We start from the raw sequence: 24087 nt of genomic DNA, 5'->3' as shown, positions 1-24087 counted from the left end.
CCCCTGCACCCACGTGTAGACTCCTGGCCCAGCCACTGCTGTTACAGCCATTTGGGGAGTGAAACAGTGGATGAAAGATATCTCTTTCTCTTTCTCTCTCTTTCTCTGTGTGTGTGTGTGTATCTCTAACTCTGCCTTTCAAATAAATTAAGTGAATCCTTAAAAAAAAAAAGTGCATGATTAGTTTGTGTGCCTAAAGAGTTGACTCTTGAGTTATACTTGTGAGTCTCAAGATAAATTGTGCTTTTGGTTATTGCAAATACTTTTTAGTATATCCACTGAGTCATCATAGTCTGTGCTCCTGAAAACACAACACAAATACTACTTCATCAGCCACGTAAACGCATTACCTATACGTATTTACACATGAGTTCTTAACACATTCCCTATTCCTTGGACTCCATCCCACCACTTTCTTAGAAAAGTGACTGTGCTGTTTATGTGAATAAGGCACCTGATGGCAGGAATATGAGGAGATCATTTCTGTGTATCGGATGACTTGCAACATGAGCTGTTGAAAGCAAGCCAACCCAAAGTCTAGTGAAGGGAGGAGAACATGCAGGTTGGTGCAGCGTAGTCACATCAAGAATGGAAGAAAGAGGACACGCACACAGTGCAGTTGTTGGGAGTGAGTACCTGCTTGGCTGCTCATTCCATGGGGATGGTGGAATGAAAGGTGGCTGTTAGGTAGATAAAGATAGAGGAGATAAGAGCAGCTGCACCTCAAGGAATGGTCAGCACCAGCTTCACTGGTGTGCGACCTGCACCTTCCGCTGTCCCCTTCTTCAAATTCTATGTAATTTTAGAATAAAGGGCCCACAAATTATTATTATTATTCATGTGTCCTGGGCACACAAATAGGTGGCCATTGTTTGGGCATGATAATTGAATCCATACAAGTATGTTAGGAGAGTCAGATGTGTGGCAAATGTGACTTTTCAGACTTTGGGGGTGTTAAGAAACAAAGAATAGGAGGATAAAGAAATAGCAGAAAGCCAAAGTAAGGGAGTTGTAAGTGGTTAGAGGAAAAGGAGGAGAGATAGAATCTGTAGGACTCTGGGAAAGCCGAGCCAGACACACTTCAGTCTAATATATAGATATTATATTTCAGCTAACAATTGCATTAATATTTGGAAAAACTCGGGGTACATTTTATGAGTAGTCTTTGGTTAGGTTGCTTGGAGCAAACTTGGAAAAGGAGTGAAAGACAAATTTATTTGGTTGTACATATTACTGAAGTACTTTTTCAGCAGTTTTAAATTAGTTCCGTTCATAACTTTGGAAGCTTCAATCTTTCAGAATTTCATCACTGTCTTTCACCAGCAATCCCTTTCCCCATCTTGCTGAATCCTTAACTGTCATGCTTGTCTAGGAGACGCTGATTGGCAGTGTATGTACTTGTGGTAACCATGGAAACAGCAGACACAATGGTGATCCATGGGAGCCGTCCTAGTCCCATAGCTATACTTGCAGGCATAGGTCTTATTAAATAGGTATCTGTGTATTCAGAGCAGGTTTCGGGGAAATGGAGCATTTATTAAACTGAAACTTCATACATTGCCTCTGGGCTTTTGGGGATAGGGGTTGTGATACCTCACAACTTGAAATTTGCCACAAATAAGTGAGGTCATAGTCATCAGCTGGTATTTAATGAGCCTATGTTTTCCTTTCATTGCATTGTAAACTGTACTGCAGTCTCAGTAAGCACTTTGGAGGATTGCATTAGCTAATTACTGGTCCTTCAGTGCACTGAGTGGGATGCAAACTACCTTTCTTTCATGTTCCCTTTCACAGTCCTACGCTAGACTCCCACTCTTGGGGAAGTGATGGTCGCTGGAACTGTCACTACTCGGGGTTGCCTTTAACCCCAAGGGGATGGGTGTGATGGGGAGAAGCAGCCCAAAGACAACAGAGGGTCTCTGCTGCCTGCAAGAGCACCATCCGGCAGGCTCCCTTGTTCACAGATGGCCAAGGAGTCTGGCTGGCCTGTCCACGGTTGATCTGAGGGGTCCTCAACACCCAGACAAGTTTAGGCAGTCACTCCCCTGGAGAGGAGTCTGAGGTGACAAAACAGGACATACACGGACTTCCAGGATACAGGAGAGACTAAGAATGTTTTTTAACATTCTGACTTTCTGCTATTGCCCTTAGTGAACTCAGAAGCAGGCCCTGAGTATTTGGATATGCTTTTTTTTTTTTAAGTTGAGTGAAATTGATTGATAGATTTTAGTATTTAATGCTTGAAACCTGCAATGGCTTTCAAAGTCTTTTCATTTTTTTCCCCCATTGCTATAATCTGTCTAGAACAATGGAATTTGGATGCTTAAGAGCCACGCCTGTTGATACAACCTGAGTGGAGGGGGTCACCAGAGCCTATCTTAGGTACCCAAGCTGTAGGTCACTGTTGCCTAAGAAAAAGCAGGACACTTGTATCCTTTGAAGGATGACCCATGGTTGTACTGTTATTTTATTTGTGTAGGATGCCAGATTAAATTGTAGAGAATTCTGAAATTAAGTACATCCTTATGTTGTCCTTGGTCAGCTGAGTCAGCTGAGGGAAGACAGGGACATGGGCACTCTCTAAGCTGTGTTGGTCGAGGAAAGAGAGGCTGGCAGGGGACCTGTACGTGCATCTTTGCTGGGGCCTCATGGAGGCCCAGGCTGGAAGGGAGGACGTCTCTGACAATCTGCTTCCCCCTCAGATAGTGACCAGAGGCTGCGAGACTGTGGAAATGACCCTGAGGAGGAATGGGCTGGGCCAGCTCGGCTTCCATGTGAATTTTGAAGGCATCGTCGCAGATGTGGAACCTTTTGGCTTTGCCTGGAAGGCTGGTCTTCGCCAAGGTAGCCGCCTTGTGGAAATCTGCAAAGTGGCCGTGGCCACTCTGACCCACGAGCAGATGATCGACCTGCTGCGGACTTCTGTGACTGTGAAGGTGGTCATCATCCAGCCTCATGATGACGGCTCACCCCGGAGGTAAGGCTGGAAGGCCTTTGGTAGCCTCATAGCAGGAGGCTGCCCTAACTGCTCCTGCAAGGGCCTTAGGCATGTGGTCATGTGAACCTTCCACAGCATTGTTGGGATGCCAGCCGTTAGAGCAATTGCAAAAGAGAGTCTAAAAAGCTATTGATATGCAATAAATGATGAGTATAATTTTATATGCAATCTAATGGGACCCTCACTACATAAAAGGTGAACTTTCATAAACTGAAGGGAAGAACACCTGTCTGATTCACCTGGACCAGCACGACTTTTGTTTAAGAGGAAACATTGTTTATCTTAGCTTGGTCTTTAGCAAATTGGATGCTTTACACAACTAGGATTTCTTTCTGCAATGTGGAGTCATTAAGTATTAACAAAATATTTAATAGTACCCATACCTGTATGTGTGAACAACAAATATACCCTGTGTGGTGACTACTATGTGTTACCAATTGAAACTTGAGAGCTGTTGAGCTGGCTCAGGACCCGTCATGAAAAACATATGGAAAGAAATGGCTAGACTTAAACATCTCTGATGTGAATGACTAGAGAGTAGAGATGAGACTAGAATTAGAGAGCAGTAGTGTTCCATTGTTAATAGAAAATAATTATGCTCAACAACAAGAAAATGTTAGGCCAAAAGACAAGAGTGTCAAAATAGGACAAGCTTCCATGTGGGCTGTAGCCCAGCACTATTGGTATAGGGTGTCTGATGATAACAGCTAGAGTGTGTTGCTACCATCTCTCCATCTCAAATGCAGATCCTGCATGCAGCCTGAAGGGCTGTGGCTTTTGAGAGAGAAAATGTGCTTGGAATCAGGCCTTCGGTGTGTGATCTTGGATGATTCACATGCTGCCTCCGAGCCTCACTGTCTGAGAAATATGGAGTGTAATACTGCCTACCCTAAACGGTTTTCCTGAAGATTAAATAAAATGATATAATGCAAAGCATGTAGAGCCTTCTAGCATAATCAAGGCTCTACACATTTTAGTTTTGGGAAAAAAAGACACTTTCATTTTCAAAAGAAATTCTTATCATCCAAAGATAGCAGGATTACTGTTCCCACTTTCTGGATGTGTTAAATGAAGTCGTTCTCTCTCCTTCCTCCAACTCCTTTCTTCTTCCTTTAAACTAGCACTGTCTAGTAGTGCTTTGTGACAGTATGCTCTGTATCTGTATCTGCCCTGTCCCAAACAGTAGCCATGGTCCATATGTTGCTGTCTGTTGGTCACACACTTGAAATGTGGCTGGTGGAACTGTGGGAATGAATTTTTCATTTTAATTCATTGAGATTTGATAAACCACTAGTGGCTAACAGCTGCCATGTTGGATATATCAGCTCTAAACCAGGATTTCTTAGAAAACAAACCAGGAAAATCTTCCTCTGCAGTTAATATGGAAAATTTTGCAGACGTCTCTTTCTGCTAGTTATCTTGCCATTTGCTTCCAGCCTGACTTTCTTTGACCGTATTTCCTATATTTTCCCAGTGTGTTTATAAAACAAAGACTCTAAAGAACTCATAGTTCCCTGTCACCTGACATCTTGAAGATGTTTCCTGGTGCCTTTTAAGTTTTCAAGAGATCAGGTTAATAAAAATGTAAAGTTATGTTTGATATTGAGAACATGTGATTTTGAAGAACAGAATTCCCGAGGAAATATTGAAACGTTTTTCAGCTAAAGCACATTTAAAAATACAGTTTGAAAGTTTTGTCTATTACCTTTTCATCCAAGGGCATGTTGGATTAAAGGGGAGCCAGTTGTCTGTCTTGGTCTGCATGTAATTACTTGTTATAAATGCAAATTCTTTTATTGAAGGTAGCTAAGACATTTATTTAGAGATTTTATCCTTGTTTTCTACAAGTTTCATCCCTGTCATTCCCTGAATATATAGACTTTTTTCCACTTTGTTAATCTGAAATTACTGGCTTCTGTACTCTAGTGTTAGCCAGAAGGTTTCAAGTAGCTATTTGCCTGGTGGTAACACTGCAGAATTGTCATTCCTGCCACCCACTTTTCTGCAAATCATAAAGGCTTTAAGCCTAGCATGTACCATTCAAAACTCTTTCAACTCAGTTTTCCAATTTTCTGTGAATCTGAATTTGCAAATTTTTAAATCCCTGTTTCTGCTAGTTTTTGAATTGTTTTATGCCTGCAAGTGTCTGTGTGCCCTGATAAACGTATTGCTGCCGTCAGACAGCCTCCCCTGCGCAGCCCTTCCCCTCCGAGTGCCAGCCTTTTGCTTTAGACTGCAGTGTGTGCTGTGCCCTTTTCAGTTTCATCCTTGCTCTCGGCGTGTTTGTGCACTATTAGGCTTCTTAAACTGTACAGGAGGGGTAAACGGGAGAGTGGTTAGCGCTTGACTCATTTTAAAAATTAAAATACAAACCTTTTAAACTATGCATCCTTTAGTGTCATTATCCCCATAGCAAAATACACAAGGATTCGCCACAAGCTGGAATTGCATATTTGATTTGTGGCATGGGAAATTACCTCCAACTTCTTTCACAAATTGGCTTTTAGTGCCTGTCAGGGAGGGGAAAAAATATTTTAAGTAGAATGAATTTAAATTCATTTAAATATACTTGTGTGCATGTGTGTGTATATATGTACTTTTATCTTTAATATGTGTGCCACAAGAACTACAGAAGTGGCTACATTAATGAATTACAAGAGATTTTAGTCTTGGATACATTGTGAAAAATGCTCTCATTCATTTTTGCCATTAATCAAATTAATATCTGTCCTACAAGATGTCAGTGAGGAATTCATTTTGACGGGGAGCCCATCTGCCCCTGAGAACAGCAGGAGAGGCCTGTCATTTAATAGACGGGCTCTGCTGGTCCTCAGGTTGGAAGGTGCTAAGTTGTGACTCAGAAGCTGCTGATTTAAATGAAGTCTTTAGCAGGGAGAGTCTTTCTGTGGAATCAAAACCCACCTGCCCTGGGAAGTCCAATTCTTCAGCCTAAGGGTGATGGCAAGCCAGCTGCCCCTCAGCTCAAAAGGAAGGCAGAGACATTTTTCGTTTTCCTTATGGAGTTCCGGGGAACACCAAGTAGGAAAGATCCCCCATTGGGAATGCTTGTTAACTGATTTCGTGCTGGGATTGGAGCCTGGACCGAATTCATATACATTGGGAATGAGTGGCTAGAAGCAACTTGGGGATAGCAGTCTTTAAATGGAAATGAGGCTTCTTCAAGGGAGTACGGGTGTTTTTCCGGCAGAAAGTCTCAGTGGCAAAGATGAAGAGGGGTTGCCATTGCCTAGGATGCTTAATTAAGATCTTCTTGTTCTTGCGAGGGTGGTTTACAGCCTCTGGGATGGCCCTCTCCTCCAGCTCTCCAAGGTGACTGACATTCTATCAATGTCACTTTAAGGAGAGCATGTCAACTTAAAAGGCTGAATTAAAGGAAGTAACAGCTCATCAGAATTATGCATGAGTTGTTATACAGTGTGGGTGAATTTAGTAAATATGTCCAATAAAAATGGAAATGGGATTCCTTGCTGTGGTACATCTGTTTTGTGTGGTTTTTTTGTATTTTGTTGACATACTTTCCAAGACATATTTTTCTATATAATGCAAATCAGTGGAACTGTTCTCATATTATCATGAGTCTGAATTACTCTCATTGTTCTCTAAAATTAAAGCATTATGTTTTGGTCTTCTATATTGTTGCTTCGTGCCTAACCAGCTTCCTGAGATACACAGAGAGAACGTGGAAATAGAACCAGGAAGGGAATTCAATTCTGTCAATTTAGCTATATATATAAAATAGAAGTTGAGTTGACATTTGGGCTCATGTGAAGTTTTCAATTAGAGTTTCAGTTTATTTATATGAAAATACAATTTATATCTGATATGATATTATGTACCCTCCAGTAATGAGTTTTTAATGTGAAATGTGAAAATAATACAGAACTTGAAGTATAAAACATCACCTGAAATACCCTCCCTTTACTGAGTCCTTTGTCCAGTCCTCCAAGTACAATGTTCAGGTCCATTTTCTCATTCCCTCCAGTCAGGACATGGGATTACAGAACTCATTGCAGATTGCCTTGCATTCCCTCATGCATCCACTCTTAGCTGATTTGTGCGAGAAATTGTACTGGACCCTGTGGATATTAAAATGCACAGGAAAGATAGAATCTTTACTTTCATGAACTCCTTTTTGTCCAGCATTTAGAATCTGACATTCTAAATCCAGTACTTCCTATTCCTATTTTGGTTATTTAAAAATGGTTTTCTCAGACTATAGCAACAACTCATTAGTTGATAATTGGGTTCTCAAAATAGTGCTAAAAATGCTGTTGCCTTCTCCAGTTAATAGTCTACATTTGATACCTACACTTTTTTATATTTTTTTTCAAAAATGAATGCAAAGGGTGATAATAAAGCATGAGTATTTTCTCTTAGGCAAATAGCAATGTCATGTTTGACAAGTTACACCATGGCTAAGAGGACACACCTAACTATTGGATAACCTCCTAGTAGAAATAACTCACCAAAAATCAAGCATCAAATAACCATTGAGAATCTCATCTATAAGACTTTGAAGAATTACAATGCAGTAAAATGTTATTCCTGTTCTCAAGCTTTTAGAGAAAAAGAATTAAAAAGAAGCAATTGGTTTCAGCAAGAGCTTCCTGAACCTCTGTCCAGTGCTGTCCTGGGTACAGGGATACAAAGACACAGACTGCCTGTCTCTAACGAGGAAGGGAAGGAGAGGAAAGGGAGCTGATAAATTATTCAGTGCCAGATAACCTCGCTTCCTATTTCATGTGGCATATAGCTTTTCAGCTCAAGACCTTTCTTCAGAGGGCTTGGTCAAGTGGGTGTATGGCCTAGATGTCTCTTTTTCTATCTACTGTCTGAGGGTCTCTCTGTTTGTATATGTAAATTAAGGAGATTTATTGAAAAGTGAATTCATGTTTAATTTAGTGCCAATTTCATGTGTGACACTGCCCTAACCTTTACAGTTAGTTATACCATGTAGTTATCTTCCTCTTGGAAGCTTTTGATTTTTTTTATGTACCAGAAAGAGTTTGTGATTCAAGTGAATGAGCATCAATTACCCCTGTCACCTTGTTGGATGATTTGGAAAAAGTCTTTTAGCTATTAGCAGGCTATTAGCATAACAACCATTAAATGATTAAAATATCAGTGATTACTTTAATCCCGGAGCTATAAAAGGATTCTTTTACAAAGTACATAATATAAAAGAAATAGGTACTTCACGAGGAGATAATCTGCTTTTGTTTCTAAAAATTCTTTCAGCCATCCAGTGGAAAATAGGACATAATGTGAGCTGAATCAACTGTTCTCTGATGGTTTTCTAAAAACAACACAAAACAAAAAACCAACCATCTATTTTGGAAAGAGCTGTACTTGGAATCAGAGGACCTGAGTTCCAGCGTTGGCCCTGTCTCTGATTAGCTGTAATAATGTTCCAACATCTCTAATCCTTTTGGAAAATGGAGGTTTCCGGTGTAGTATGTGGAAAATGAGGTGCTAGGAAAGGCAAGGTGGTGGATTGGAAGTAAAGGATAGCATTGTATCAGCTCCTCTACTTGTGACTCGTCTTCCTCTACATGTACCCCTGAGAGGCAGCAGGTGATAGCCCACATGTCTGGCTTGCTGCCACCCACACGGGAAAGCTGGATTGAGTTCCAGGTTCCCAGCTTCAGCCTGGCTCTGGTTGCTGTGGGTATTCGGGGAGGAAACCAGCAGAAGGATGAGCTCTCTTTTCTGACCCACCTCCACCCCTTTTGTTTGATGATTGAATTCAGTTAAAAGTGCTTGGCCATGATGCAGTCCAGGAAAGTAAAACCAGTAGGCAGTTTCAGAGTAAGTACCTGGCCTGGTCCAGACAATTTGTTTAACTGCCTTTTTTTTTTTTTTTTTAAGAATATGTGTTCTTCCTTTGAACCTTCTCAGTTCTCTAGGTTTTTAATTTTGTTTTTCTACTCATTGTTCCCTTAGGATTCTTCTCATTTCTTAGTTTTGAAGTAGCATAATATAAAATCATGTGTCCTACTTTTATGCAAGATGAAAAGAATAAGATAATAGAATAAAAATGTATTGTCCATAGGTGAATATTGATGAAGGCAATTTTATAGTTCTAAAGTTTTTTTAAATTTTAAATGTTAAAATTCTAGCATTCTATGAGTATCTGTTATCTTGAAATTTCATGAAAGTTTATGTGCCTTTTGTAGTTAGGGGTGGTTTTCTTCTTTTGTAGAAACAAAAATAATGCTATTTGTAACACATTTCATTCTTATGAAATTGTCACTTGGGAGTTTTACATGTTCCTGTTCTGTTTTCAGGAGAAGGCTCTAAAGAGACCATCACATTTCTAAACTATGTGTTGCTAGGTGTGCGTTTTGAGCCCAGAGCCCAGACTTGCTGTTTAGTAGAGAAGAGTTTGATTGGTATCAAAGGTTCCTGCTGGGAACAAATAGAAGACACTGAATTGCTTGTCTGGGCTCCAACGGTGAGGGTCCCCATGGTCAGGCTGCAGAGGTCAAAGCGATGCTTTAGAGCAAGGTCCAAAACCTGGTCAGCAGGGAGTCTGTTTTCAAGTGCCCAAATTATTGATGGTGTCTTTGGAAAGGGATGGGCCTGTGTGAGTGGATGCCATTTTGAGACCTTCAAGGATGTCTGTGAAGTTATGAGGTGCATGAACTACAGTGGTTGATAGTGAGTGTGGGTATCTGTTAACTTAGAGCCAGAGTAGACACCACCTGTTTGCTGGACTTGCCTAGGAGTTTGGCGTTGGTGGCAGCTCTAGACCGAGAAATCATCTGGTGAGAAACCATATGTTAGCAAGAAGCAGGGAGAAAGCCAATGAATGTGGGTATGAATAAATTAATTAGCATCTCTTGTACAGGATTGAGCCATCCTAAGAGGTTTGCAGTGGTTAAGTTCAGAAAGACAAGTAGTATTGTTTTTCAGAATACAGTGATAAAATGTAAGCTTCTCTGAGGACTGTAGCTAATGTGACTGCTTGTCATTCTTGCAGTTTATTAGTGCAACATTATTAACTAGCACATTTTCAGTAACCTTCTTGGTCTATAAAATGTTATACCTTCCAGGGCATACTAGCAAAAGAGATTAGGCTCGGAAAAGAGAGATTAGGCTAGACAAGAAACATTAGCAATTATTTTCCTATTTAACCCTGAAGCTGAGTTTTATTGATCCCTACCTAACATGGTAATTAGAAACATAAGCCAATGATGTGTACATTTGTTATGGAGCCAAGAGGAAATCAATATGCTTACATGCAAGTGATCCTGCAGACTGATCTAACATTTTGGAGTATCTCCTGTTGGCAAGCAAGCTGTGAAAAATGTGTCAGAAGCTATAAATGCAGTTCCCATCCCTTGATTTGATTTGATATGTCAAAAGGAAGCCAAATGTGTGTATCAGTGAGCTCTGGATTTTTGTGCTATTATGGGAAAGCAGAAGACTAAACTCTTTTCCTGAAAAAGATTTGAATTACACACAAGAACAGCTCACTTTTTCAGTAACGTCTTTTTGTGCTGGGTCTTTCTGCATTTGGTCTATCTGAGTTTCAGTTGGCCTTTCCTTTGTGGTAAGGAATGTTTGTCATATGGCCCTCCACAGCAGCCCAGGGTGGACGTTTCAGATAAACTGGGGTATCTCACTACCCAGGGAGGAGAGATATTGAGTGCAAAGGTGGAAACAGGTTTGCCTCTGATAGACACTGCAGCACAAAGACCTCAGCAGGCAATTTCTAATTCTTTTATTCCTCTCTTCCCATTTCCCTAAAAGTTAGCTGAATTTTCTGTATGAATCCATCTGGGAATTTCTCATACATATGGAGTAGAATGAAATTTGACTAGATTTGGTGCTAATTTAGATGATATTCAGTGGTATTTGACATTTTAGTCATAGAAGTAAACAAAGCAAAATCCAGTTTATAAGGATAGTTGTTGTAAAAGTGTCATACAACAAAATTAATTTTCATTTAAAGCCATTCTTTCGAGAATCATTTTTATTAGGTCAAAAGAATGGCTGTTTTTGTATTTAAAAAGTACCTTTACACATGACCTTCTGCAAGAGATTGGAAATAAAATAATTCCATCTTGACTTTTCTCCTCAACCTAATGTATTGCACAAGATTTTAGCAGTACTCTCTCCAGTGTTAGTCATGATTATGCATTAATATAACATTTATCTTCCAAGACTCAAAATTATAGTACCTAATTAAAGACTAAAATATATGAGCATGAATTAAGTAGACCACACTACTCAGCCATCTGTCTTCTCTTTCCTTTTTGCTGAACAAAACCAAACCAAATGATCTTGAAGCCCAAACAGGCACTGGAAATGCAAGTTGTCTTTTGGTCCACAAGATTTGAAGTTCACATTCTTTTCATTCAAAATATAACCTCAGAACCTTTCACTTTGATGGGAATTAATTCCAGCTGCCTTGGCTTATGCCATTCAGACAGAGGCATCCTTGGCGACCAAAACCTGGAGTTCATCTGAACATCTAGTGACTTGGCTTAGGGTGCAAGACAAGAGTAAAGAATAGTTTTGTTGATGCTTTATTGTCACATTACTGTAGCATCCCACTTTGACAGTGTCTAATCAGGCTGTTGACCATATAGGTGAGTCACGATTCCTAGGGGATGTGGTATCTAGTTAAGTAGAAAAACCTTTGGAAACCATGCAAGTCCACAAGTACAACTGTTAAGTAAAGCCTAGGTATTTTATTGGAGATAATGTAATCTCAGTATATCTGGACTTCCACTGAGTTTGACCAGTAATTAACCATGTAAGTCAGTAAACTAGAGAAGTATAAACTAAATAGGAAAAAATAATTTTGCTTTTGTGAGGATAAATTAGCATTGTCCTGACGCTCACATTTGAGACTGACCTGGTTCTTCCTATGTCCTGGCCCAGCTGCACCATTTGGCTTTGCAGACTGACTTTGATCAAGTCAACAGTGATATTTGCCCTGTGCCGTTTGGTGGGGGAACTTTGGAGTGTCTGACAAGTCCTGAATTTTTCAGGTTCAAGGATTGTGAGTATCTGACAGGGGATGACCTGTGAGGAGTTGTGACACTAGTTCAGGAGTGTGAGTCTGTCACTGAAAGCCACAGCTGACTTTGGCATGATGAACCCTCATATTTTCCTTGAACTGTGTCTGCTTTTGCTGTTTCTCACTTTTCTCAGGGCCAACAGAAAAACTGACATGTAACTCTGATTCCTGGTTTTTGAACTGTAGTTTAAAATACCTGTTCAGATTATATAGGTAGAACATTTTAATCCATTACAGTATATTTATGGCCTGTGTTCAGTGTTCTTGATTGTATGCACATTGGTTATGATGTATTTTATCTGTCCTATACATTTCCAGACTACCTGGAGAGAAAGACATATACATAAACTGCTTAATGACTGAATCTGCCAATCAGCTAAAAGTATGATGCTGGACCCAAATTAATTAGTCCTGGATTTTCAGTAGACAAGGCCACCCAAAACCTAGGATGTTGCCACTACCTAAAGTTGTGTGGCTTGTGTCAGAAAGACACCTGCTCACACAGCGGGTGACTCCTGAAGTCCAGCCTCAGTCCTCTGCCTGTGGGTCTGTGCAGAGTGCAGACTTTTTTAAAATTCACAACGTGAGTTGTTGGTCTTTGTGCTGTTCAGCAGAGTTGACAAATCTTGTGGAGGCCCAGCTAAGATTTGGGCCAGACTGGGAGATGTGGTTGCCCAAGACTGGAAGGAATGGGAATGGAGTGGACCAGCAGTTTGGGTTAGACCAATTATGTAGAAACTGTGGGCAGGCCAGGTTATTGACCAACAGGTTCCTTTCTATGCTGGGGCTGCTCAGTAGAAATATTTCATTTAGAGTTTTTTACTTTCCAGAATTAGAAATAGGTTAAATCATATTGTATTTTAGAGTATCTCAAAAATATTATCAGTTCAACATCCAATAAATATCTCACAATTATTAATGAAGTAGTTTATTTTATTTTTCAGTATTAGGAATTTGAGACCTAGAGAATATTGTACTTTTATAGCATATCTCAATTCAGATGTTATTTCTCCCAAATACTTGTTTAGATTTCTTAAAAGTTTAGAGTTGAAAAAAAAAAAGATTGGCATACACAAGTGATTCCAAACGCACTTTTTAAAAAGTCAGCTTTTAAGTTTGAATTAATGAAGATAAAATCACACTGTTTATCAATGGCATAGCCCATTCCAGTGCTCAGTGGACATGTGGAGTTGTTGGCTGCTTTGCTGGAGCTGTGACTCTGGAGGGACCATGGGAAAATCGATGGTAGAGGAGGTGCCAGTGGGAGGCAGTGAGGAGACATTGATGTTTTCAGGGAGATAAATCTCATACAGGATTTATAATGCGGAGAATCCACAGTGGAGAGAGGACAGAGGCCAGGTAGAATCTATAACCCCAACATGTGATGATGCACTCTGGTTAACATCATCAGTTTAGTGAGTTCCAGTTGTGGCCCAGTTCTTCTGGGCACTAAGTAGCCTGGCTTATAGGTGTGCTGCACAGATCCCAAGGCTTTTGTGAAGAGTCAAGCATATGGACAAAGGGAAGCTTTTTTCTTCCTATGTGTTATGGTTTTCCTTACAGCTTAACCGAGGAATAATTGGCATATAATAATTTACATGCATGCAAAGCATACACTTTGATGAATTGGGGCACATGTATGAAGTAGTCACCACAAACAGATAATAGGCATTTCCATCATCCCTAAAAATGGCTAACATTGATTTGAGGTATCTCATTACTGGGGTCTGGAGGCAGATGGAGACTGTGGGCCCAGTGTTGGTCCTTCTGATAACTTTGAGCAAGGTATTTAATGTCTCTGGGCATTTGATTTCTAGTTATAGTAGATAATGTTTACTATCTCTAAAAGTATACATAAAATATTTAGCAACCTGTTGATCCTAGAGGCCTCTTATTATCCTGGGTATTCAGTTTCTTATTATGGGATCTGGAAAAATAGCTCTTTACCCACTGGTAGTTGAGTTTTTTAAAAATTTACTTGTTAGAAAGGCAGAAAGAGAGAAGCAGAAACAGAGGCTTCTCATCCCCTGGTTCATTCCTCAAATGCCGATAGCAGAGAAGATCAGGCCAAAGCTGGGAGCCAGGAACTCTGCCCAAGTCTCCCATGTGGGTGGCAGGAATTTGACTCCCTGAGCATCACCTGCTGCCTTACAAGGCATACATTAGCAGGAAGCTGGAATCAGAAGCGGAGCCAGGACTCAGACCTAAGCATTTGGATCTGGGATGTAGGAGTCCCAAGCAGCACTTTAGATGCTGCACCAAATGCCCCACCCGTGTTGACCTTTTTAATTACTGTAAGTTATATCAGCAGGTATCCTGCCTCTTAGTAAGGATGGATGATAATGTGTGCCTGCCTCGGGACCAGGCAAACCCCTAGACAGCCTTTTTGTGAATTCAGTAATTGTGGGCAGAAGCAACAGAATAGTCGAGAAACATCATTTTCTAATAGATAAGATGCTCCTTAGGGTAGATCCCTCTCCGTCATTGACTGGGAGCCCTGAGAAGCACATGTAGCTTCCTGTGTGCTTGTGCTGCCAAGCACCTCCAGGAGTAAGCCATGCAGAGGACTCAGCTGTGAGTCTCCCTTCTCACCATCTCTTCTTGGCCCAACAGAGGGTGTTCAGAGCTCTGCCGGATCCCCATGGTGGAATACAAACTGGACAGCGAAGGCACCCCCTGCGAGTACAAAACCCCCTTCAGGAGGAACACCACGTGGCACCGAGTGCCCACCCCTGCCCTGCAGCCCATCTCCAGGGCCTCCCCTGTCCCTGGCACGCCCGACCGGCTTCAGTGCCAGCAGCTGCTCCAGCAGGCCCAGGCCGCCATTCCTCGCAGCACCTCCTTTGACCGGAAGCTGCCCGATGGCACAAGGTAACGCTGGTGCTGTATCCTCCATACAGCCCTTCTAAAACTGGGGTTAGAAACTTGAAATCATAGGGAGGGTCTCTACTTGGCTCAACCACTTCCTTTAAAAAAAATTATTTATTTGAAAGGCAGTTACAGAACGAGAGAGGGAGAGACAGAGAGAGATCTTTCATTTGTTGGTTGACTCCTCAAATGGCTGTAACAGCTGGGGCTGGGCCAGGCTGAAGCCAGGAGCCTGGAGCCTTATCTAGGTGTCTCATGTGGTGCAGAGCCCCAGGCACTTGGGACATCTTCTACTGCATTACCAGGCACATTAGCAGGGAGCTGGATCGGGAATGGAGCAGCTGGGACTTGAACAGGCACCCATATGGAATGTTGGCACTGCCGGTGGAGGCTTAATCTGCCACTCCACAGCACTGCCCTTGGTTCAGTCACTTCTAAGTCAGCTTGTTCTGAACAAGTTGGCGGGCAGGGTGACAGGGCAGGCCCTGGACCCAGAGGTGCTTGGGGTCTAGCCCTGTCCTGTAACAGTGCTGATGAAGGCAGGTCACGCCCATCAAGGGCACAGCTTTCTTTGCCTATCATGCTCTCTCCATGTCAGCTGGCTGGCTAAGCCATTGGGAACGATATCCCAGAAACTCTTCTGCATGGGCCTCTAGAAAAGCATAAACAGGGTGGAGTATAAATAAAACAAAACTGAAACATAAATGATTAAATCCTATCATAATGTGAGCCATACTTTCAGAGGTCCCATGATCATAAGCACTTCTTCTTTGGTTTTCTTTCTTTTTAAACAAAGTTTAAAATTAAATTTTCAGTGAAAGAATGCAATTGTTTAAAAGTTCAATCCTATTGCACTAGCGCCTTATGAGAATTTTTGGATGCCTAATTTGCGTAGGTCATTTTAAGTGTGTAAAATAGGGTTTTCCTATTGCTCTTAATTCTTACTCCTTTTATTTTAGCTTTCATGTAATTTGTAGGCTTTGGAATTTGGTCAGAATGACTTGGCAGGCTCTCTTCTGATAGACTGTGCTCTGCATAGATGGGGAGCCACGTTTCCCAGGCTGGAATCACAGGCCTGTCTTGATGGATGGTATCTTGGGCCTGTCACATATTGTCTCAAAGCCTCTAATTTCCTCATCAGGCAATAGTAGCAGTATTAGACCTCATCAGGGCATCTTGAGGATGGCATGGGTCACTGCATGCAGAAAGAATGTTTGGACTCAGGATTGGCATAGTTAAGCCCTTGCAAGTAGTAGCCAGAAGTAACTGATAGGGTTAAAGTGCATGGTTATCCTCTGTTTTCTCCAGTATCTTCTTTCCAGAGTGTATGCAGGAATAGACTGTGTGACTTGAATTTGACCTTATATCCTCTTGATTTTAGTCCACCTTACTCAGAAATCTGAGTTTATAAACTAAAGTAGCCAAAGAGTTACACATGAGTAGTGCTGGTAGAAGGAGCAGTGGACAGCAAACAACATCCTGGAAGAAAGAAGTCTGCAAAGCCTTACCTAGTAGATTCTAGTACATTATAGTGGGAAATGCTGAAGGCTTCCAGGAGCTAAAGGAAAATTGGAAAGCACATCTTCAAAGAGGAGATTTTTTCATGAATGTTACTTCTTTCTTTTTTTTTTTTTTAAGATCTATTTATTTATTTGAAAAGCAGAGTTACAGAGAGGCAGAGGCAGAGATAGAGAGGTTGAGAGAACTTCCTTCTGCTGGTTCACTCCCCAAATGGCTGCAACGGCTGGAGATGGGCCCACCCAAAGCCAGGAGCCTGGAGCTTCTTCCGGGTCTCTCACATGGGTGCAGGGGCCCAAAGACCTGGGCCATCTTCTACTGCTTTCCCAGGCCACAGCAGAGAGCTGGAACAAAAGTGGAGCAGCCGGGACTAGCATCAGTGCCCATATGGGATGCCAGTGCCGCAGGCGGCAGATTTACCCGCTGTGCCACAGTGCCAGTCCCGTATTACTCATTTCTATGTGTCTGAAGAAAGAGAAATAGGATTCCATTCAATAGATGTGTGAAAACAAATGATTTGCCAAATTTAGTTTTTTCTTGATGCAATCGATTTTAAATATAGAACCAAAATGTGACTTGAGTTCCATTTCTTCTAACAAGAATTAGTAATCTTTCCATAATTCTGTATTCTCAAGGATAGTGTTGCTGTTCTTCATATTTCACAAGTGCAGGGATCAGTGTCTCTGCTTTGAGTCTGTAGACAGTGAAGGCTTGTCCTGCCACAAGATAAGTTGCCAACCAGGAGCCATGTGGTAGCTCTGGGCATTCTTAGATATCTGTGGTTTCTTTTGTTTTTGCATTGCAATGTGGTTTTCTTCCATTTTGTTGTCTTTGTCAAAGTGGATTGTTTATGAAGCAAAACAGGTCAGATCAAGGTGCTTGGCAGAGTGCTCAGGACACTGTGAATGATTCTAGTCATTTTTTCAGAAGCTCACCCAGCAACCAGTCATCATCCAGCGACCCGGGACCCGGCGGGAGTGGACCCTGGAGACCGCAAGTGGGCTATGATGGGTACTGCTCCCTTTTACCTTACTGCTATCCCAGAGAAGAACCTGTTTCTGTGACTCATTCAGAAACATGCACTGTGTGCCTGCTGTACAGGAAGCCATTGGGGGGATATAAAAGCGCCAGGCATGCATTTAACGAGTGACCTGCTCAGGGCAGAGAGCTCATCATTTCATTGTCTGCACTGTTCACTTGACTGTTCAGAGCCTGGTGTCTCGTGTTGTAAGGAAAGCCTTTCTGAACATGAAAATGAAGGATTTGAACCATGGTGCTTGGGAATTCCCACTCACTAAAATAGCTGATGAGGAAACACCTTCAGAGAATCAGAGAAGCAGGCTTAGCAGTTGATGCATCGTTCTAGTTTTTTGCTCGCCAGTTGAGAAGCAGCAGAGGATGTGTCAGCACTCAGCTGGGGACCATCTGTAACAGTATGAATGTGGTGTCCAGAGCCAGGCAGGTCAGGCAGAGCCCAGGGACTCCTGTCAACACAGAGACCCCGAATTGACTCATCCCCAAGCTCCTGGACAGGTAGGGCAGTCCCTCCTTGTGAAGGAGCCATGCCACTGTGGTGGTCAGGAGCTGGGTGTGATGCTGTAGAGCAGAGGGTGCAGGCAGTGGGAAGACTCCACTGTGAGCACAAGGTTGGTCATCGTCTTCACAGGCACAGGGAGAAGTGTCTCCCCCCAGAATGCACTTTTCTTCTGGATGGAGCTTAGAAGCTGGTGCTTGGAGCCTGTGTAATGTGTTTCTTACCTTAGAATAAGCAAAGACCTTTAAAGTTGTGTGTTAAGTGATTTTTAAAAAATAAATAAGTTGCATTCTGAATTAAAAAAAAATAAGTTGTATTCTGAAAGTGTAGAAAAAGAGATGAAGGTTCCCCCCTCCCATAGAAAAATCTTTTCAGTCTTTTTCAGGATTCTGTAAATCAGGACCCCCTTGTAATGTGAATATGTTTTCTTTGGTTTCTTTCTTTCTTTCTTAAGATGGTATTTTCCTGTGTGAGGTATTCATAAAACAGAACTCATTTGGATGTAGCCTAGAGCTAACCATAGTCTCATTTCCTTAAAAAAAAAAAAAGTAATATAAAGAGTAGCAGTGCCATGCATGTTGGACACAAAGCAGAAACCACTGAGCCCTCCCTTAGCTTGAAGGGATGTCATCCGACTCTGGGTAGTCCCTTAACCCGCTGGCATCCACAGCCCTTCTTTGTCCACGAATGGCTGTCATCTCAGCACATTTCTTGACTCTGTGGTGAAAGGAGATCCCCAAGACCAGTTGCTTTTAGCTGCTCTGGCAGGGTGAGGCCCATAGATCCTGCATTTCTCTTTGTCAGAGCAAAGCTTCTAATGGGAGGTTTCCCCTGCATGGCCCTCGTGGAAGCCAGAGCACCTGTGCTGTGCTGGCAGGGGCCCCGAGGAAGAACAGGCTCAGCTCTGGTTTCTCTGCAGGTGCCAGTCTCCTCTGCTGCTCGAGCACCAGGGCTCCGGTCCTTTGGAATGTGAGGGAGCCAGGGAGCGGGAGGATGCCATGGAAGGAAGTAGACACCCAGGTAAGTAACAAGGAGCTCCTGGGTAGAAATCTGCTTCTTCCCCTCCCCGCCCCGTCTCTTCTCCCTTCACTCTCTCATTCATTCATGCATACACGCATGCATTCATTCAACCTGTATTGGTGGCCACCTGTGTGCACTGAGGTGGGGTGGTGAGCTAGGGCTCCGAATACTGAGAAGTGGTGGTGGTTGTAGTGCCTGTGGAAATGGAACGTTTACGTTGAACTGATTGCTCCTGTAGCACATCAGTTGTCAAGACCCTGAAGTTCTAGAGCCACAGTTCTTCTTTTTAACCAAACTATTGGTTCTACTCCTGTGTTTGTTGTTGTTCTGTTGTGTTTTGTTTAATTCTTTTACTGACACAGAAACTGGAAATTTAACCCTTCTCTCTTTATGCGACAGAAACCAAATGGCACGGCCCACCCTCCAAAGTCCTGAGTTCCTATAAAGAGAGAGCGCTGCAGAAAGATGGAAGCTGCAAGGATTCCCCCAATAAGCTTTCTCACGTGAGTCCTTGTGCAGAAGCCGGCCGCGGCCTTTACCAGGAGTGGCTCATGTAACATGCTCACCAGGGGCTCTCGGGGTGCGTCGTTTGCCTCCCCAGGCTCAGGCTCATAGAAGAAAAAGGGTTTTCTATTTTCTTTCCTGATTTATGAAGGACCTCAAAGAGATGTCACAAAACTGGCAAAGCCAAGCTTATATCCTCAGCCTTTCGATCCTCAGTGCCCAGTGTGGTAGTTACTAAACAGTATCCCCTTTCTTAGTCTGCTGACCACTTATCCATTTAATGACATAATGCAGAAGTATAGACTGCAGTGGTGTGTGTGGTCCGAGAAACTGCCCACGGGGTCTCTGCTGCACGGTCACAGATGATCCACGATAACCCCGGTACAGCCAGCTATCACGCAGGTGGTAGTGTTAGCGCAGTGCCCTCGTGGTCATCCTTGGTCATTTGTGAGGCTGCCTTGTTTACCCTCTCCAGAAGGAGGAGGTGAGCCCCACAGGAGCCTGCAGCCCAGCGAAACAACTTTCTGTTCGTTGTGGAAACAGGAATTGTTTGCTGGTGGTTGTCCAATAAAGCCAACATTTTAAAGTAGCCTCTTTTTGAAAATTCACAGGTAAAGATAGCTTATGAGCTCCTGAATTAAGTTGTGTCTTTCCTCTTCCCTCATTTGTCATCAGCGAGCTTTACAGGTGTCTACTCATGAACATGTGTGACATTGCTTCCTAGCTGTGGCTGTAGCCTTGCCTTGAGAAAGACGAAGCCACGTCTGTTTAAATCCACCTCTTCAGTTCTCTCCGTTTTGTTAACAATGGGAGAAGGGGGTGGGTGTAGGCTTGAGAATATCTGTGTGCAGTGAGAAGGTCAAGGATCTGATAGGATGGAATGAAAGACAAAAAAGTCAAGCCACTTGAAAACTGGCCAGGGCAGGGCTGATTCTCATGGTTGCCAACTCCTTTGCTGATGCTCCAAGTCTTGTTGGTTTTCCCAGGCTATGAAGAGGGGCTGTGTCTGTCTGAGCACATTGGATAGAAAGGGTCATTTATTCTGTTCTATGTGCTTTTTGTCTTCCTAGACCCTGGACTCTTTTACAAATCTGTTTAGTCTAAAGAGAGCCTATTTTTTTCTCTTTTTCTATTATTTTATTCTTACTTCTTGAAAGTATTTCCTATTATACTGAAAGGATCTTTACCATTTATATTGTATTTTATTTTTTGCTTTGTGTAGGTCATTCTTTTGGTTTTTTTTTTTTTTTTTTTTTTTTTTTTTTTTTTTTTCATCTCTCTAGCTCTGGGGCATAATTTGATCAGGATTTCTGTTTACCTTGGGCTGTCCAGCTGTGATGTGCTCAGCATGTGTTATCTCATTTGGTCTGCTGTTGTGACTCTGACCTGGATCTTCTGCCACAATTTGTCATATAAGCATTGTCTTGATAAATAGCTGCTCTCCTTTTATTAATTTCCCATGTTCCTTCCCAGTTTACATATAACGTTGTTCAGCTATTTTCTTGGTAGTGGCATTGTAGTCATAGTTTTGTGCTTCACGCACAAATAACTGAACAAAGACTTCAAGATGTCAGTTGAACTTAAGATACATTATGGGAGGAATTACACATCAAGGACTTCTGAATAAATTCAGGCTCGTTCTGAGAAAGGCAGTTCCTCTACTGCCCGCAGTGAAGAGTGACTAGAAAGAGTTCAGGCTTGCCACTCTGCCAGTCCACATGAGAAGCAGCAACGTGTGGGATTTGCTTGAAGTCTCTCTCTTGCTCTTTCTTCCCAAGATTGGAGATAAAAGTTGCTCCAGTCACTCCAGCAGCAACACACTCTCCAGTAACACCTCCAGCAACAGCGACGACAAGCACTTTGGGTCTGGGGACCTGATGGACCCTGAACTGCTGGGGCTGACTTACATCAAGGGGGCCTCCACTGACAGCGGCATCGACACAGCCCCATGCATGCCCACCGCCATCCTCGGCCCCATGCACCTGACGGGCAGCAGGTCCCTGATCCACAGTCGGGCCGAGCAGTGGGCTGATGCGGCTGACATCTCGGGGCCTGAGGATGATCCAGCCAAGATGTACACCGTGCATGGCTATGCAGCTGCTATCTCTTCTGGCGGTGCTACTGAGGGCAGCATGGGTGACCTCAGTGAGATATCATCGCATTCCAGGTGAGCCTCTGCCACCTTGCCAAGCAGCACCTGCTGGTGCCAGCTGGGCCTTCCCTGCTGGGGTGGGGGAAGTGTATGACATGGTTTGCCCAACTGTCTGGCTTCAGAGGAAGTGCTCATTTCTAAAATCTGATGGTTGCAATAGAGATATTAATTGCTCTAATCACACACTCAAATGTCTCTCGTTGAACCTGTTGTCCCCTCATTTTTGGGAGAAGAGTAGCATGTTAGGTAATCTTCATTCAGAGTACAGCATGAGTCCTGCAGGTAGGGAGTGCACTGAGCTTGTTTTCCCACACATACACTCCTTTTTGCTCCTCAGGTCCCAACTGCACGGAGACCCAAGATCTGCTCTGCAGCAATGAAAGTGTATTTGGCTTGGCAATTGGAATTCTAAAATATACCGTAGTTAAATGTAAAGGAATCACTCTAGTATAGGTGCTTAATATATTGTTGTGGACAGTTTTAGAATTCCTATTTGACAAATGTCTATTCTGTGGTTTTAAAACTCATTAATTTACAGTTCCCGCCTTCCCTTTCAAAAAGAGGCAAAGGAATACATTTATTCTGATTTGACTGTGGACAAGAATTTAACCACTCACATCAACTACCACTGTAATTTTTCTTCTTGTCTCTAAGGTCCTCCCTAATTCAGCTCCACATTACTACTTGACTCCTCCCCCAAACTCCTGTAAGTGCTAGAGGGCAGATTCAGGTGAACTATTTAAGGGGAATATCCTTCCGAGTACCTGGTGCCATGATGGAACATTTCTCCCAATGGGAGTGCTCAGGGAAGGCTGTGGAGTTCACAGAGTTGGGCTCTTGGTGCCCCCTGGTTCTCTCCTTTAGAGTCTTCCCTCTGACTCTTCCCTTTCTCACCTAGCCACAGCAAGGACACTGAGTAACATTAATGGTACAGATTAAAACTGCACTAATTGGTTCACACAACTAAGGTAGCATTTTGGTTTGTGTTAGCAAAAGGTCAGAACTGTCAAGGATCTGCTTGATTGCCACAGCCCACATGATAGTCCCCAAGACCGTGTCCCCTCTAACTCCAGCCCCACGTGGCAACCCCTGAAATCTGGAGCACTTCCCACATGGCTGACGATTGCTGTGCCATCTACAGGCCTCCCGTGTCCTGCCCTTCTGAGCGCAGGAGGAAGAGGGTCTTTCCCTAGTTTCTGCAGAAGACACAGGTCCCTGTCCTCTTGGAAGCCAGAGCCCCTTCTAAATTTTCTTAGCTTTAATCATTATGGTTGGGGTGTGGCATTGACCAGGGCATTCCGGCCTTCTCAGAGGTCTGGGACCCAGTCCCACCAAGCTGTGTGCCATTCTCCTAGACGAAGGCGGAGTACTGTTTGATCAGGAGATGGAAGCATGCACACCAGAGGGTGGAAATCCAGTGCCTGCCACGTACTCCACTCTGTCCCTCTGGGCAGAGCAGCCTAGGATGTGGAGATAGGCCTTCCTGCTGGTGTTTTCCAGTTCTGTCTAATAATTTGACTTACTGTAAATCTAGTACTAACAGTAAAATAATATCTAAGGATTATCAGTGAATTTGGTTACCTGAATTTTTCCTGCTTTTCAATATCAGCAACAGTTAAAAATTGGCCATACTGGCCGGCGCCGTGGCTCAATAGGCTAATCCCCTGCCTTACGGCGCCGGCACACCAGGTTCTAGTCCCGGTCGGGGCACTGGATTCTGTCCCGGTTGCCCCTCTTCCAGGCCAGCTCTCTGCTGTGGCCAGGGAGTGCAGTGGAGGATGGCCCAGGTCCTTGGGCCCTGCACCCGCATGGGGACCAGGAGAAGCACCTGTCTCCTGGCTTCGGATCAGCGCGATGCGCCGGCCGCAGCGCGCCGGCCACGGCGGCCATTGGAGGGTGAACCAACGGCAAAAGGAAGACCTTTTCTCTGTCTCTCTCTCTCACTATCCGCTCTGCCTGTCAAAAATAAAAAATAAATAAATAAAATTGGCCATACTATAAAAGCCCTGTTGGAGTTTCATAACCACCTACCATATTATTCAAAGTTTGGAAGAATTTTTAAACATAACTTTCTTAGACATATGTAATTGATAGCACAATAGAGTTTTGTGTTTTTTGTGTTTTTCTGTAGAAACTTCTGTTAGAACACATTCATTTATAAAGAGTTAAATGTAGGCATTTGAAGTGGATTTTCTTGAATACCTCAACCATTCACTCATTTAATGGGTTAGGTTTCTTAGAAAGAATGTAAAAACGCTAGGTTGAATTTCTGATTGATTTTACTTTCTCCCCAGTACCTTAAATCCAATGCATGCTTGGCTGTTGTGGAAGTTTTGTGCTCATTTGAGTGAGTGGAATCTTTTACCACCTGACTGACTGCCTTTTACTTGTGAATCTTATTTGAGGGTAACTTTGAAGCCACATCTCAATTTGTTTTGTAC

At 42.8% G+C, this 24087-nt stretch overlaps 1 protein-coding gene across 14 annotated transcripts in view; it reads left to right on the top strand.

Moving 5' to 3' along the window:
• The window catches only part of SIPA1L2 (signal induced proliferation associated 1 like 2), a 231310-nt gene that overhangs the window by 163570 nt on the left and 43653 nt on the right, over window positions 1-24087 (top strand). For 10 of the 14 annotated variants that reach the window (XM_051821456.3, XM_089311592.1, XM_002717364.6 and 7 more), the window contains 6 exons: window positions 2703-2977; window positions 14664-14921; window positions 17364-17447; window positions 18890-18990; window positions 19390-19493; window positions 21273-21661. In XM_051821456.3, coding sequence (XP_051677416.1) covers window positions 2703-2977; window positions 14664-14921; window positions 17364-17447; window positions 18890-18990; window positions 19390-19493; window positions 21273-21661 — 1211 coding nt within the window. The remainder of the gene's footprint in view (window positions 1-2702; window positions 2978-14663; window positions 14922-17363; window positions 17448-18889; window positions 18991-19389; window positions 19494-21272; window positions 21662-24087) is intronic. The other 4 variants (XM_070055529.2, XM_051821455.3, XM_070055530.2 and 1 more) reach the window with 2 other exon arrangements.

The sequence above is a fragment of the Oryctolagus cuniculus genome, chromosome 13 (genome assembly GCF_051225735.1).
Source record: "Oryctolagus cuniculus isolate XC-2025 breed Fujian yellow rabbit chromosome 13, ASM5122573v1, whole genome shotgun sequence".
NCBI lineage: Eukaryota > Metazoa > Chordata > Mammalia > Lagomorpha > Leporidae > Oryctolagus > Oryctolagus cuniculus.
Note: the sequence above shows the minus strand (reverse complement) of the source record. Positions and strands in the feature narration are given on the sequence as shown.